Below are 16,689 nucleotides of genomic sequence, written 5' to 3'. Positions count from 1 at the left end.
CTGTGGACAAGGCTGGCCTCAAACTCAGAAATCCACCTGCCTCTGCCTCCTGAGTGCTGGGATTAAAGGTGTGTGCCACCACACCAAACCCTCTTTTTTTTTTTTTTCTTAAATGTGATTTTCCACTTTCTTTTCAAAATGCCATCGTTCTTTCTTTTTTTTTTTTAGATTTATTTATTTTATTTATATGAGTACACTATAGCTGTCTTCAGACACACATTAGATCCCATTACAGATGGTTGTGAGCTACCATGTGGTTGCTGGGAATTGAACTCAGGACCTCTGGAAGAGCAGTCAGTGCTCTTAACCACTGAGCCATCTCTCCAGTCCTAAATTCCATTTCTTCTTCATTATTATTATTATTATTATTATTATGTGTGAGAATGTGTATGATGTGTGTTTGTGGGTATTTGTGTGAATGTCAGAAGACAGCTTTATGGAGTCAGTCTGTCTCCCCACCTTTGTATAGGTCCTAGGGATCAAACTAGAGTCACCAGGCTTGTGTAGGAATGCCTTCACCTGCTGAATAGTCTTGTAGGCCCTAAAAGACGTATGCTTTTTAAGACAAAACAAAACAAACAAACCAACAAAGAAACAAAACACAAACCATACTTATTAGGCTAGAGAGATGGCTCAATGGTTAAGAGCACTTGCTGGTCTTGCTGGGGTACCTGGTTTGGTTCACAGCATCCATATCAGGTAGCTCACAGACAATGCTAACTCTAGTTTCAGAGGTCTGACGCCTTCTGGCCTCTTTGAGCAAACTGCAGGCACAGCTATTCATAAATCAATACATCTTTTAAAAACTTAGGCTGGGCAGTGGTGGCACACACCTTTAATCCCAGCACTCGGGAGGCAGAGGCAGGCGGATATCTGAGTTTCAGGCCAGCCTGGTCTACAAAGTAAGTTCCAGGACAGCCATGGCTGTACAAAGAAACCCTGTCTCAAAAAACCAAAAAAAACCAAAAAAAAAAAAAAAAACCCAAAAAAACAAAAAAATCCTTAGGGGACAAAATGATGGCTTGTCAGTTAAGATCACTGGTTGCAGTCAGGCAGTGGTGGCACACACCTTTGATCACAGCACTTAGGAGAGGCAGAGAAACCCTGTCCAAAAAAAAAAAAAAAAAAAGGCTGGGCACTTGTGGCACTTGCCTTTAATTCCAGCACTTGGGAGGCAGAGGCAGAGGCAGGTGGATTTGAGTTCAAGGCCAGCCTGGTCTACAGAGTGAGTTCCAGGACAGCCAGGGCTACACTGAGAAATCCTGTCTCAAACAGCAAACAAACAAAGAAACAAAAAAGTATGCTCTTCCAGAGGACTTGAATTTGGGTCCTGCACACTGACTTCAATTTGGAGGATCAAATGATTCTTTTGACCACTGTGGGTACACTGAGGTCTGAGTACACACACACATAAAATTCATTAATTAAATAAACCAGAAAGTAGCCGGGCGTGGTGGCACATGCCTTTAATCCCAGCACTGGAGAGGCAGAGGCAGGTGGATTTCTGTGTTCCAGGCCAACCTGGTTTACAGAGTGAGTTCCAGAACATCCAGGGTTACACAGAGAAACTGTCTCAAAAAAAAAAAAAAAAACAAACAAAAAAAAAAAACAACCAAACAAACAAACAGACAAAACCCCCAGAAAACGTACTGTCTGGAAATGGGATGAAAGGCAGCAGTATCATATCCAGCCATAGCCACTTTCAGGTCATTTAGAGACAATTAGTCTAGGGCTGCATGGCATGATTCTTTAATCCCAGTATTCCAATTCCAGGCCAGACTGGTCCACATAAGGACATCCATAAAGAAGGGGTAGAAGCTGGGTATAGTGGCACACACCTTTAATCCCAGTGCTTGGGAGGCAGAGGAAGGTGGATCTCCAGGAGTTTGAGGCTAGCCTGATCTACATAGTGAGTTCCAGGATAGCCAGAGCTATATAGTGAAACTATGGTTTTGTTTTGTTTTTTTTTAACATTTATTTATTATTATACCTAAGTACACTGTAGCTGTCTTCAGACACACCAGAAGAGGGCATTGATTCCATTACAGATGGTTGTGGGCCACCATGTGGTTGCTGAGATTTGAACTGAGGACCTCTGGAAGAGCAGACTGACCCATCTCTCCAGCTCTGAGACTATGTCTTGAAAGAACAACAATAAAACAATAATGATAATGAAAATGATGATAATAGTAATAAAAAAGAGGGTAGAGCTGGATGTGACCTTACTTTTTGGCTACTTTATTGGGTTCTTTTTTTTTTTTTTTTTTTTTTTTTTGGTTTTTCGAGACAGGGTTTCTCTGTGTAGCCCTGGCTGTTCTGGAACTCACCTTGTAGACCAGGCTGGCCTCAAACTCACAGAGATCCACTTGTCTCTGCCTCCTGAGTGTTGGGATTAAATATATGTGCTACCAGTGCCCAGCCTAAAACTTTTTTTTTTTTTTTTTTTTTTCGAGACAGGGTTTCTCTGTGTAGCCCTGGCTGTCCTGGCACTCACTTTGTAGACCAGGCTGGCCTCGAACTCAGAAATCCGCCTGCCTCTGCCTCCCGAGTGCTGGGATTAAAGGCGTGTGCCACCACGCCCCGCTTATTGGGTTCTTATATCTATCACCCTTCTCTACCACAATCCCTCCAACCTCCTGACACTAGGTAGGCTTGAAAGGTGAGAGGAAAAAGGGGGCATAGATCTCTTTAGAGTACTTCCGGCTGACTAGGAGCATTGAGCTCCTTGGGATAAGTCCAATCTTTGTAGTCAAGATATCCAATTTCTTCTCTTCTCTTTGTTCATGACCCTCTTGACAACTACAGCAGCAGCAGCAGCAGCGCAGGGAGCTGCAGCGGCACAGTGAGCAGCAGCGGCACAGGGAGCAACAGCGGCACAGGGAGCAGCAGCTGCACAGGGAGCAGCAGCGGCACAGGGAGCAGCAGCTGCACAGGGAGCAGCAGCGGCACAGGGAGCAACAGCGGCACAGGGAGCAGCAGCTGCACAGGGAGCAGCAGCGGCACAGGGAGCAGCAGTGGCACAGGGAGCAGCAGCGGCACAGGGAGCAGCAGCAGCACAGGGAGCAGCAGCAGCACAGGGAGCAGCATTGGCACAGTGAGCAGCAGTGGCACAGGGAGCAGCAGCGGCACAGGGAGCAACAGTGGCACAGGGAGCAGCAGTGGCACAGGGAGCAGCAGCGGCACAGGGAGCAGCAGCAGCACAGGGAGCAGCAGCGGCACAGGGAGCAGCAGTGGCACAGGGAGCCGCCTTGGCCAGGGAGCAGCAGCATAGCAGGAAGCAGCAGGAGTAGCAACAGCAGCAGCACAGGGAACAGCAGCACAGGGAGCAGCAGCAGCGGCACAGGGAGCAGCAGCGTAGCAGGAAGCAGCAGCAGCAGCAGCAGAAGCACAGGGAACAGCAGCAGCACAGGGAACAGCAGCATAGCAGGGAGCAGCAGCAGCAGCAGCACAGACAGCAACAGCAGTGGCACAGGGAGAAGCAGCAGAGGCACAGTGAGCAGCAGCCTCCCCAGCCCCTCCTGCTCAGGCACTTTATACCCTCTCAAGAGTCCGCAGGAGCTGGGTGTGGTGGCGCTCACCTTTAATCCTAGGACTAGGGAGGCAGAGGCAGGCGGATTTTTGAGTTCGAGGCCAGCCTGGTCTACAGAGTGAGTTCCAGGACAGCCAGGGCTATACAGAGAAACCCTGTCTCAAAAAAAAAAAAAAAAAAAAAAAAAAAGCCAGTCTTGCAGTCTTGTCTACACAGTGAGCTCCAATTCAGCCAATACACAGTGAGACCCTGTTTCTTTCTTCCCTCCACCCCCCCTTTTTTTTTTCTTTCGAAACAGGGTTTCTCTGTATAGTCCTGGCTGTTCTGGAACTCACTCTGTAAAGCAGGCTGGCCTCAAATCAGAAATCCACCTGCCTCTGCCTCCCCAGTGCTGGGATTAAAGGCTTGCCCAACCACGCCTGGCTGGAAAATTTTTAAAACACAAAAGACATATCTATATATTTATTTTTTTATGTGTATGGGTGTTTTGCCTACATGTATGTCTGCACCACATGCGTGCTTGGCGCCCACGGAGGTCAGAAGAGGACATGGATCCTCTCGAACTAGAGTTGACAGATGATTGTGAGCCACCACATGGGTCCTCTGAAAGGACTCTGGGTCTTCTCTCCAACTCCCAAAATATATTGTTTTGTCTTACTTTGTTTGGCTTTGCTTTGCTTTTTTCAAGACAGGGTCCGACTATGTAATTCGGGCTGTCCTGGATCTCACAAAAAGATCCATATACCTCTGTCTGCTATGTGCTTGGATTAAAAGTGTATGCCACCATGAGAGACTAAATTTCAATTTCATTTATTTCTTTTTCTTTTTCTTTTTCCTTTCTTTTTTCTTTTGGTTTTTCAAGACAGGGTTTCTCTGTATAGCCTTGGCTGTCCTGGAACTCACTTTGTAGACCAGGCTGGCCTCAAACTCAGAAATCCACCTGCCTCTGCCTCCTGAGTGCTGGGATTAAAGGCGTGTGCCACCACACCAGACCCTTTATTTTTTCTTAAATATGATTTTCCACTTTCTTTTCAAAATGCCATCTTTTTTTAAGATTTATTTATTTTATTAATATGAGTACACTATAGCTGTCTTCAGACACACATCAGATCTCATTACAGATGGTTGTGAGCTACCATGTGGTTGCTGGGAATTGACTCAGGACCTCTGGAAGAGCAGTCAGTACTCTTAACCACTGAGCCATAGCTCCAGTCCTAAATTCCATTTATTCAATATTATTATTATTATTATTATTATTATTATTATTATTATTATGTGTGAGAATGTGTATGATGTGTGTTTGTGGGTATTTGTGTGAATGTCAGAAGACAGCTTTATGGAGTCAGTCTGTCTCCCCACCTTTGTATAGGTCCTAGGGATCAAACTAGAGTCACCAGGCTTGTGTAGGAATGCCTTCACCTGCTGAATAGTCTTGTAGGCCCTAAAAGACGTATGCTTTTAAGACAAAACAAAACAAACAAATCAACAAAGAAACAAAACACAAACCTACTTATTAGGCTAGAGAGATGGCTCAATGGTTAAGAGCACTTGCTGGTCTTGCTGGGGTACCTGGTTTGGTTCACAGCATCTACATCAGGTAGCTCACAGACAATGCTAACTCTAGTTTCAGAGGTCAGACACCTTCTGGCCTCTCTGAGCAAACTGCAGGCACACCTATTCATAAATCAATACATCTTTTAAAACCTTAGGGGACAAAATGATGGCTTGTCAGTTAAGATCACTGGTTGCAGTCAGGCAGTGGTGGCACACACCTTTGATCACAGCACTTAGGAGAGGCAGAGAAACCCTGTCCAAAAAAAAAAAAAAAAAAAAAAGGCTGGCACTTGTGGCACTTGCCTTTAATTCCAGCACTTGGGAGGCAGAGGCAGGTAGATTTCTGAGTTCAAGGCCAGCCTGGTCTACAGAGTGAGTTCCAGGACAGCCAGGGCTACACTGAGAAATCCTGTCTCAAACAGCAAACAAACAAACAAAGAAACAAAAAAGTATGCTCTTCCAGAGGACTTGAATTTGGGTCCTGCACACTGACTTCAATTTGGAGGATCAAATGATTCTTTTTACCACTGTGGGTACACTGAGGTCTGAGTACACACACACACACACACACACACACACAAATCATAAATTAAAAAAACCAGAAAATAGCCAGGCGTGGTGGCACATGCCTTTAATCCCAGCACTGGAGAGGGAGAGGCAGGTGGATTTCTGAGTTCCAGGCCAACCTGGTTTACAGAGTGAGTTCCAGAACATCCAGGGTTACACAGAGAAACTCTGTCTCAAAAACACTAACCAACCAACCAAACAAACAAACAAAAAACCCAGAAAACGTACTGTCTGGAAATGGGATGAAAGGCCTGCAGTATCATATCCAGCCATAGCCACTTTCAGGTCATTTAGAGACGATTAGTCTAGGGCTGCATGGCATGCTTCTTTAATCCCAGTATTCCAATTCCAGGCCAGACTGGTCCACATAAGGACATCCATAAAGAGGGGGTAGAAGCTGGGTATAGTGGCACACACCTTTAATCCCAGGGCTTGGGAGGCAGAGGAAGGTGGATCTCCAGGAGTTTGAGGCTAGCCTGATCTACATAGTGAGTTCCAGGATAGCCAGAGCTATATAGTGAAACTATGGTTTGGTTTTTTTTTTTTTTAACATTTATTTATTATTATACCTAAGTACACTGTAGCTGTCTTCAGACACACCAGAAGAGGGCATTGATTCCATTACAGATGGTTGTGGGCCACCATGTGGTTGCTGAGATTTGAACTCAGGATCTCTGGAAGAGCAGACTGACCCATCTCTCCAGCCCTGAGACTATGTTTTGAAAGAACAACAATAAAACAGTAATGATAATGAAAATGATGATAATAGTAATAAAAAAGAGGGTAGAGCTGGATGTTACCTTACTTTTTGGTTACTTTATTGGGTTCTTTTTTTTTTTTTTTTTTTTTAAGATTTATTTATTATATGTGAGTACACTGTAGCTGTCTTCAGACACTCCAGAAGAGGGAGTCAGATCTCCTTACAGATGGTTGTGAGCCACCATGTGGTTGCTGGGATTTGAACTCGGGAACTTTGGAAGAGCAGTCGGGTGCTCTTACCTACTGAGCCATCTCACCAGCCCTTTATTGGGTTCTTATATCTATCACCCTTCTCTACCACAATCCCTCCAACCTCCTGACACTAGGTAGGCTTGAAAGGTGAGAGGAAAAAGGGGGCATAGATCTCTTTAGAGTACTTCCGGCTGACTAGGAGCATTGAGCTCCTTGGGATAAGTCCAATCTTTGTAGTCAAGATATCCAATTTCTTCTCTTCTCTTTGTTCATGACCCTCTTGACAACCACAGCAGCAGTGACATCGGCGCAGGGAGCAGCAGCGGCACAGGGAGCAGTAGAGGCACAGGGAGTAGCACTGGCACAGGGAGTATTAGTGGCACAGGGAGCAGCACTGGCACAGGGAGCAGCAGCAGCACAGTGAGCAGCAGAGGCACAGGGAGTAGCACTGGCACAGGGAGTATTAGTGGCACAGGGAGCAGCACTGGCACAGGGAGCAGCAGCAGCAGCACAGGGAGCCACAGTGGCACAGGGAGTAGCAGCATAGCAGGAAGTAGCAGCAGCAGCTCAGGGAACAGCAGCAGCAGCACAGGGAACATCAGCATTGCAGGGAGCAGCAAAGGGCAGCGGGCAACAGCAGTGTCACAGTGAGCAGCAGCCTCCCCAGCCCCTCCTGCTCTGGCACTTTATACCCTCTCAAGAGTCCGCAGGAGCCGGGTGTGGTGGCGCGCACCTTTAATCCTAGCACTAGGGAGGCAGAGGCAGGCGGATTTTTGAGTTCAAGGACAGCCTGGTCTGCAGAATGAGGTCCAGGACAGTCAGGGCTATACAGAGAAACCCTGTCTCAAAAAACCACAACCAGCCGGGCGTGGTGGTGCACGCCTTTAATCCCAGCACTCGGGAGGCAGAGGCAGGCGGATTTCTGAGTTCGAGGCCAGCCTGGTCTACAGAGTGAGTGCCAGGACAGCCAGGGCTATACAGAGAAACCCTGTCTCGAAAAAAACAAACAAACAAACAAACAAAAACCACAACCACCACCACCACCACCACCACCAAAAAGCCAGTCTTGTGTACACAGTGACTCCAATTCAGCCAATACACAGTGAGACCCTGTTTCTTTCTCCCTCACAAAAAACATATCTATATATTTATTTTTTTATTTTTATGGGTGTTTTGCCCACATGTAAGTCTGCACCACATGTGTGCCTGGCGCCCACGGAGGTCAGAAGAGGACATGGATCCTCTCGAACTAGAGTTGACAAATGATTGTGAGCCACCACATGGGTCCTCTGAAAGGACTCTGGGTCTTCTCGCCAACTCCCAAGATATATTGTTTTGTCTTACTTTGTTTGGCTTTGCTTTGCTTTTTGCAAGACAGGGTCTGACTATGTAATTTGGACTGTCCTGGAACTCACAAAAAGATCCATATACCTCTGTCTGCTATGTGCTTGGATTAAAAGTGTATGCCACCATGAGAGACTAAATTTCAATTTCATTTATTTCTTTTTCTTTTTCCTTTCTTTTTTCTTTTGGTTTTTCAAGACAGGGTTTCTCTGTATAGCCTTGGCTGTCCTGGAACTCACTTTGTAGACCAGGATGGCCTCAAACTCAGAAATCCACCTGCCTGTGCCTCCTGAGTGCTGGGATTAAAGGTGTGTGCCACCACGCCGGACCCTCTTTTTTTTTTTTTCTTAAACGTGATTTTCCACTTTCTTTTCAAAATGCCATCTTTTTTTTTTAAGATTTATTTATTTTATTTATATGAGTACTATAGCTGTCTTCAAACACACATCAGATCTCATTACAGATGGTTGTGAGCTACCATGTGGTTGCTGGGAATTGAACTCAGGACCTCTGGAAGAGCAGTCAGTGCTCTTAACCACTGAGCCATCTCTCCAGTCCTAAATTCCATTTCTTCTTCATTATTATTATTATTATGTGTGAGAATGTGTATGATGTGTGTTTGTGGGTATTTGTGTGAATGTCAGAAGATAGCTTTATGGAGTCAGTCTGTCTCCCCACCTTTATATAGGTCCTAGGGATCAAACTAGAGTCACCAGGCTTGTGTAGGAATGCCTTCACCTGCTGCATAATCTTGTAGGCCCTAAAAGACGTATGCTTTTTAAGACAAAACAAAACAAACAAACCAACAAAATAAACAAAACACAAACCATACTTATTAGGCTAGAGAGATGGCTCAATGGTTAAGAGCACTTGCTGGTCTTGCTCGGGTACCTGGTTTGGTTCCCAGCATCCACATCAGGTAGCTCACAGACAATGCTAACTCTAGTTTCAGAGGTCTGACGCCTTCTGTCCTCTTTGAGCAAACTGCAGGCACACCTATTCATAAATTAATACATCTTTTAAAACCTTAGGGGACAAAATGATGGCTTGTCAGTTAAGATCACTGGTTGCAGTCAGGCAGTGGTGGCACATACCTTTGATCACAGCACTTAGGAGAGGCAGAGAAACCCTGTCCAAAAAAAAAAAAAGGCTGGGCACTTGTGGCACTCACCTTTAATCCCAGCACTTGGGAGGCAGAGGCAGGTAGATTTCTGAGTTCAAGGCCAGCCTGGTCTACAGAGTGAGTTCCAGGACAGCCAGGGCTACACTGAGAAATCCTGTCTCAAACAGCAAACAAACAAACAAACAAAAAAGTATGCTCTTCCAGAGGACTTGAATTTGGATCCTGCACACTGACTTCAATTTGGAGGATCAAATGATTCTTTTTACCACTGTGGGTATACTGAGGTCTGAGTACACACACACACACACACACACACACACACACACAAATCATAAATTAAAAAAACCAGAAAATAGCCGGACGTGGTGGCACATGCCTTTAATCCCAGCACTCGGGAGGCAGAGGCAGGTGGATTTCTGTGTTCCAGGACAGCCTGGTTTACAGAGTGAGTTCCAGAACATCCAGGGTTACACAGAGAAACTCTTATCTCAAAACACTAACCAAACAAACAAACAAACAAAAAACCCAGAAAACGTACTGTCTGGAAATGGGATGAAAGGCAGCAGTATCATATCCAGCCATAGCCACTTTCAGGTCATTTAGAGACGATTAGTCTAGGGCTGCATGGCATGCTTCTTTAATCCCAGTATTCCAATTCCAGGCCAGACTGGTCCACATAAGGACATCCATAAAGAGGGGGTAGAAGCTGGGTATAGTGGCACACACCTTTAATCCCAGGGCTTGGGAGGCAGAGGAAGGTGGATCTCCAGGAGTTTGAGGCTAGCCTGATCTACATAGTGAGTTCCAGGATAGCCAGAGCTATATAGTGAAACTATGGTTTGGTTTTTTTTTTTTTTAACATTTATTTATTATTATACCTAAGTACACTGTAGCTGTCTTCAGACACACCAGAAGAGGGCATTGATTCCATTACAGATGGTTGTGGGCCACCATGTGGTTGCTGAGATTTGAACTCAGGATCTCTGGAAGAGCGGACTGACCCATCTCTCCAGCCCTGAGACTATGTCTTGAAAGAACAACAATAAAACAGTAATGATAATGAAAATGATGATAATAGTAATAAAAAAGAGGGTAGAGCTGGATGTTACCTTACTTTTTGGCTACTTTATTGGGTTCTTATAGCTATCACCCTTCTCTACCACAATCCCTTCCAACCTCCTGACACTAGGTAGGCTAGAAAGGTGAGAGGAAAAGGGGGCATAGATCTCTTTAGAGTACTTCCGGCTGACTAGGAGCATTGAGCTCCTTGGGATAAGTCCAATCTTTGTAGTCAAGATATCCAATTTCTTCTCTTTGTTCATGACCCTCTTGACAACCACAGCAGCAGTGACATCGGCGCAGGGAGCAGCAGCACAGGGAGCAGCAGCAGCACAGGGAGCAGCAGCGGCACAGGGAGCAGCAGAGGCACAGGGAGCAGCAGAGGCACAGGGAGCAGCAGCGGCACAGGGAGCAGCAGCAGCACAGGGAGCAGCAGCGGCGCAGGGAGCAGCAGCACAGAGAGCAGCAGCAGAGGCACAGGGAGCATCACCGTATCAGGAAGCAGCAGCAGTAGCAGCAGCAGCAGAAGCACAGGGAACAGCAGCAGCACAGGGAACAGCAGCATAGCAGGGAGCAGCAGCAGCAGCAGCACAGAGAGCAGCAGCAGTGGCACAGGGAGCAGCAGAGGCACAGGGAGCAGCAGCCTCCCCAGCCCCTCCTGCTCAGGCACTTTATACCCTCTCAAGAGTCCGCAGGAGCTGGGTGTGGTGGTGCGCACCTTTAATCCTAGCACTAGGGAGACAGAGACAGGCGGATTTTTGAGTTCAAGGCCAGCCTGGTCTACAGAGTGAGTTCCAGGACAGCCAGGGCTAAACAGAGAAACCCTGTCTCAAAAAACCAAAAAAAAAAAGAGTCCTCAGAATTCCAAACGTAAGCTATATTCTGCTTGCAAAATCACACCCCTATCAGGGCAGGAGACAAATCACAGTCAGCTCCTATGGACAACATCTGGGAGTAAAACAAAAGCATGTGGCTGGAGAGATGGCTCAGTGGTTAAGAGCATTAACTGTTCTTCCAAAAGTCCTGATTTCAAATCCCAGCAACCACATGGTGGCTCACAACCATTCCTAATGAGATCTGACACCTTCTTATATTTATGAAATAAGTCTTTAAAAACCACAAAAGCATATTTATATAACATAACTGTTGTTGGTTTGTCTGTTTGATTAAGATATATTTATTTATGTATGAGTGCTCTGTCTGCATGTACACCTGTACACCAGAAGAGGGCATCAGTTCTCAATATAGATGGATGTGAGCCACCATGTGCTTGTTGGGAAATGAACTCAGGAAGAAAGGATAGTGTTCTTAATGGTTGAGCCATCTCTTCAGCCCCCTGCCCCCATAACTGGGTTTTTATAGAAACCGAAATTCTCACTACAGCTGGAGAAATGGCTCAGCCTTTAATATATTGTCTGTCCAGAAGACCCCAATTTAGTTTTCTGCACCCATGTCAGGTGTAACTCCAGCTCCAGGGCATCTTATACCATCTTCTGGTATCTACACACATGTGGGATGCACACACACACACACAAATGAATGTAATAAAAATAAATAGATTTTTTTAAAATGTAGAACTGATTGATCTGTTTTCCTCATTTTGAGATAGGATCTCATTATGTAGTGCTGGCTGGCCTAGAACTCGCTGTTTAGAGCAGGCTGGCCTTGAGATCTGCCTGTCTCTGTTCTGGGGTGCTGGGATTAAAAGTGTGTACCACTATGCTTTTTTTTTTTTCCTTCGGGTGTATCTTTCTGTGTTTTGAATCTTAAAAAAACACCTGTCATCTGTCTGCAGAAAAGCCTGGCCTTTGAATATGACCCTAAGTCTGCTCTCCACCTGCTGCCTGGAACATTTCTTGAGTTCTCTGTTTCTCCAGACGTCTCATTTTGTTAAGGAGCAATGATGGTCTCAGTTGCTAAAGCTGTTGAAATTCAACAGAATATAGCAATGAAGGAAGGGGTGAAGAAGTGGGTGATACCGGCCCTTTCCTTCCATCTTCCAAGATGTCTTCTGCTCTCCTGTTCAACCTCTCCGCTGGCACGCTTCCCTTAGTTTGTAAACCCTTGCCCATATTAAGAAAAAGACTTGGTTTTGCTCTGTCCTTTGTTCTTCCTCTTCCCTGCACAGCGAGGCTTTCCACAACAGCTGACCATAGGCCATGTTTATAATCCTGACATGCCATAAACCTGCTGGCATGTGACTTCCTGCCAAGTCTTCATTTCAAAATGCCTTCTATAAAGGTCACTTCTTGACACCTTTCCTTTAGCAATGCACAGGTTGACATAGTAAGGGCCAGGGCCAGGATGACCTTGGAGAACCCTGTCTTCTGGGTTTCTGACAAACTCGAGACAATTGCTCTGTCTACAGTAGATGGCTGTAGGTGTGTGTCCTTTCTCCCATCTCCCTGGGGTACTCATGGCCAGCGGTTTCAAATTGTCTCTGTTATGTTCTCCATCTACAATTCTATATTAGTTTGTAGCTTTTCTCTTTTTCTCCCTTTCCTTCTGTCTGTCTGTCTGACCTTTTTTTTCGAGACAGGGTTTCTCTCTGTAGCCCTGGCTGTCCTAGAACTTACTTTGAGGACCAGGCTTGCCTTGAACTCAGAGATCTGTCTGATTCTGCCTCCGAAGTACTGGAATTAATGGAGTACACCACACACTTGCAAATGTATACACATGCACACACATAGAATTAAAAAGATATTTAATTTAATTTATTTATTTGTTTGTTTGTTTTTCAAGACAGGGTTTCTCTGTATAGCCCTGGCTGTGCTGGAACTCACTTTGTAGACCAAGCTGGCCTCGAACTTAGAAATTTGCCTGCCTCTGCCTCCCAAGTGCTGGGATTAAAGATGTGCGCCAACATGCCCAGTTTAAAAAAATATTTTTTGAGAGAGGTCTCACGATATAGCCTTGACTGGCCAGGAGTCAGCAATGTTGACCAGGCTGGCTTTAAACTCACACACAGAGATCTTTCCTTTGCCTCACCAGTGTTGGGGTTACAGAGTGTGCCACCACTGTGCCTAGTCCTATAAAAAAATTATATATATATATATATATATATATATAGAGAGAGAGAGAGAGAGAGTTGGGTTTTTTTTGTTTTGTTTTTATTTATTTATTTTGGATTTTCGAGACAGGGTTTCTCTGTGTAGCTCTGGCTGTCCTGGAACTCATTCTGTAGACCAGGCTGGTCTTTAACTCAGAAATCCTCCTGCCTCTGCCTCCCAAGTACTGGGATTAAAGGCATGCACTACCATTGCCCGGCTGTTTTTTTTCAAGACAGGGTTTCTTTGTGTAGCCAGGCTGGCCTCAAACTCACAGAGATCTGCCTGCCTCTTCTGGGATTAAAGGCATGTACCACCATTTCCCAGCAATACAAATATTTTTAAAAATTAAAAATAAAACTATTAAGCCAGGCATGGTGGAGCACACCTTTAATCCCAGCACTCTGGAGGCAGAGGCAGGCAGATTTCTGAGTTTGAGGCCAGCCTGGTCTACAAAGTGAGTTCCAGGACAGCCAGGGCTACACAGAGAAACCCTGTCTCAAAAAACAAACAAAACAAAAACAAAACTATTGCTGTGTGCAGTGGTGTACACCGTTAGTTCCAGCACTCTAGAGGCAGAGGGAGGTGGGTTTCTGTGAGTTCAAGGTCAGCCTGGTCCACATAGGGATCAGCCAGGGCTACATGGTGAAATATTGTCTAAAAATTAAAAAAAAAAAACACAAACTTGCCTTATCTGTAAAGCATAACTGTTAATCAGATATGATGGTTTAAACCTGTAATCCCAACATTCAGGAGGCTGAGGCAGGAATTGTCTTAAGTCTGAGGCCAAGCCTGGGCTACAGTGTGAGAAAAATACAACAAAACAAAACCCCCAAATGAGTTAGATGTGGGGGAGAGCATGCCTTTAATCTGGAGGCAAAAGCAGGTTCATATCTGAGCTCCAGGCCAGCTAGGGCTATCTAGTGAGACCTTGTCCGAATCTGCATGCATGAACGCACACATGCATACACATACTAACATAAAATTGAGATACGATTCCCCAAGCGTGATATCTAGTATTGTTTTTAAGAATATTTAAGCCCAGCCTGGTGTCACTACTTATTAATCCCAGCACTCAGGAGGCAGAGGTAGGTAGGTGATCTCTGTGAGTTTAAGGCCAGCCTGGTCTACAGAATGAGTTGTAGGACATCCAGGACCACTATACAGTCAAACCCTGCCTCAGAAAATTTAAAAAAAAAAGTTATGTTTTTTTGTATGGGTATTTGTTATTCTCATCCATGAAGGAGCTGAGAGAGGTTAGAAGGGTGTCCTGGGAAGCCCTGTGAGAAATTAATTGGAAGCCCTGTGAGAAATTAATTAAGTAGTTTGGTCAGGAGCTTTTAGGAGCTAGAGTACTGGCCTGAGAAACGCATGCTACTATGCATGCTCTGTGAGTTGGTATTTTTTTTTTTGTTTTTTGTCTTTTGTTTTTGTTTGTTTGTTTGTTTTTCGAGACAGGGTTTCTCTGTGTAGCCCTGGCTGTCCTGGAACTCACTCTGTAGACCAGGCTGGCCTTGAACTCAGAAATCTGCCTGCCTCTGCCTCTTGAGTACTGGGATTAAAGGCGTGTGCCACCACGCCGGGCTTCTGTGCGTTTCAATATATTTAATAAGGCTGTCCATTCACTCGTCTAATTATGGAACAAACATGCTTACTGGCCCCAAAGAATGCCCCACCCCTTTCCTCCAGTCTTAAGGCACTCATCAACTTCCTGTCTTTGTGGACTTTTCTCTCCTTTTTAAATTTTTTGACTTTCCTTTTTTGAATATTTCCTGTGTAGTTCTTGGTATTTGGACGTCTAAACCTTTTTTTCAAGGATTATTCCCCGGTGCTATGTTTGGAGTCTTTTCTCTCAATTTAATTTTGTCTTTAGCTCCTGCGCACAAGGATCTACAGTACCTGGAGACTGAAGCCTGAGATGGAGCTGCTTGGCGGGTGGGCGGGCGGTACAGCGTCTCCCCAGCACCTCCACAACCGCAGGGTGGGCTGCGCGGAGTGGTGGAGGGCACCCACTCCAGGTGAGCGCAATCTCATGCATCACTTCTGAGCCTCTGCAGCATCCTCTGGCAGAGATCCATGATATGACGCAGCAAGTATTTATTGACTCAGGTCGGCGGTACTCTCCAGGGTCAGAGAAGACTTGCGAAGTGGAAGCTCACACAGCTGGCACCCAGAAACTGTAGGTCGCAGGTTTTTGTTTTTGTTTTTTTGTTTTTTTTTTTTTAAACTTATTATCAGTGTAGAGCGCATGCTATGGCCAGGGTGTAGCGGCCAGAGGACAACTTTGTATAAGTTGGATTTGTGTACGTGGATTTCGGGAGAGAACTCAGCTGATTAGGCTTTGCATGGCAAGCTCCTTTATCCGCTAACCGTCCCCCACCTCCAAGGTTTTCTCTGTATATCCCTAGCTGTCCTGGAACTCACTCTGTAGACCAAGCTGGGCTCTGAACTTAGAGATCCACCTGCCTCTGCTACCCGAGTATTGGGATTAAAGTCTTGTGCCACCACCACCCAGTGCTGAGCCCTCTCTTCTGCACCTACTAGTGTTTTCAATGTTGTGACTGTTGATTGCAGAAGGCTAGGAGCGAAGAAATCTACTGACTCCAAGAAGGCCTCAACAGCCAGAGGACTTCAAGGGGAAACTCGGGAAAGCGGGGTGAATAGCCATAAACTCTCCAGCCGTTTTGGGTAGGGGACAGAGCCTAAGCCTGCAGCTGCTCAAACCGCAGCCTGGCCGGTCGCGGCTCGAAACTCCGCAGCAGAGGGGGCGGAACTTCCTCCACCTTCAAGCCTGGTCTGCAGCAGACCCAGCTGTGCAGAAGGCGGGGCCTCCGGAAGACTCCCCGCCCGTGAGACCCCGCCCACCAAGGCTCTCGCTCACTGGGCGGAGCCTCTGCGGGCGCCCTTCCTTCAGGCCCCGCCTACTGCAGGATCTGCAGTGAAGAGGGCGGAGCCTGTGAAGGCCTTCTCTTCATTCAGTCCCACCTACAGCCAACTTGGAATCGCAGGGGCGGAGTCTGAGGGCGCCCCGCCCCGCGCCGGAGGTGGGGGAGGAGGAGCTGGCGCTGGGTCTGCAGTGCAGCGCGAATGCGCGAGCAGGCGGCCAAGGCCCTGAGGTGCGGCCTGCCCCAGAGCGCTGAGCAGCTGTCGTACCGCAGACGGGCCACGGCCGCCGCGGCATCCAGCCCCGGCCCGCACCATGAGGTCCGCGGGCCCCTCCTGAACTGCGGCTGCCGGCGCAAGGGGCCTCGGGGAACCGGGGCCATGCGCGGGCTGCGCTGACGATGCCGCCCGGCGCGCCTGCTCTCCTGGCGCTGGCCCTAGGCCTGGGCCTGTGGCTCGGAGCGCTGGCCGGAGACCCTGGGCGCGGCTGCGCGCCTTGCCCGCTCCCCTGCTTTTGCGGCCCTGCTCCCGACGCCGCCTGCCGCGTCAATTGCTCGGGCCGCTGGCTGCAGACGCTAGGGCCGAGTCTGCGCATCCCGGGTGACGCCACCGCGCTGTGAGTAGCTGCGCCG

General features: G+C 46.8%; 1 protein-coding gene across 6 annotated transcripts in view; it reads left to right on the top strand.

Annotated features, from left to right (window-relative positions):
- The first annotated feature begins 16,210 nt into the window (after positions 1-16,210).
- The window catches only part of Pkd1 (polycystin 1, transient receptor potential channel interacting), a 49,521-nt gene continuing 49,042 nt past the window's right edge, over positions 16,211-16,689 (top strand). For all 6 annotated transcript variants that reach the window (XM_029471413.2, XM_021150070.3, XM_029471415.2 and 3 more), the window contains exon 1: positions 16,211-16,673. In XM_029471413.2, coding sequence (XP_029327273.1) covers positions 16,459-16,673 — 215 coding nt within the window. In that variant the 5' untranslated portion in view covers positions 16,211-16,458. The remainder of the gene's footprint in view (positions 16,674-16,689) is intronic.

Source organism: Mus caroli, unplaced genomic scaffold (assembly GCF_978045245.1).
Source record: "Mus caroli unplaced genomic scaffold, Mus_caroli_1 scaffold_18, whole genome shotgun sequence".
NCBI classification, from domain to species: Eukaryota; Metazoa; Chordata; class Mammalia; order Rodentia; family Muridae; genus Mus; species Mus caroli.
This window is presented reverse-complemented; position numbering and strand designations above follow the sequence as displayed.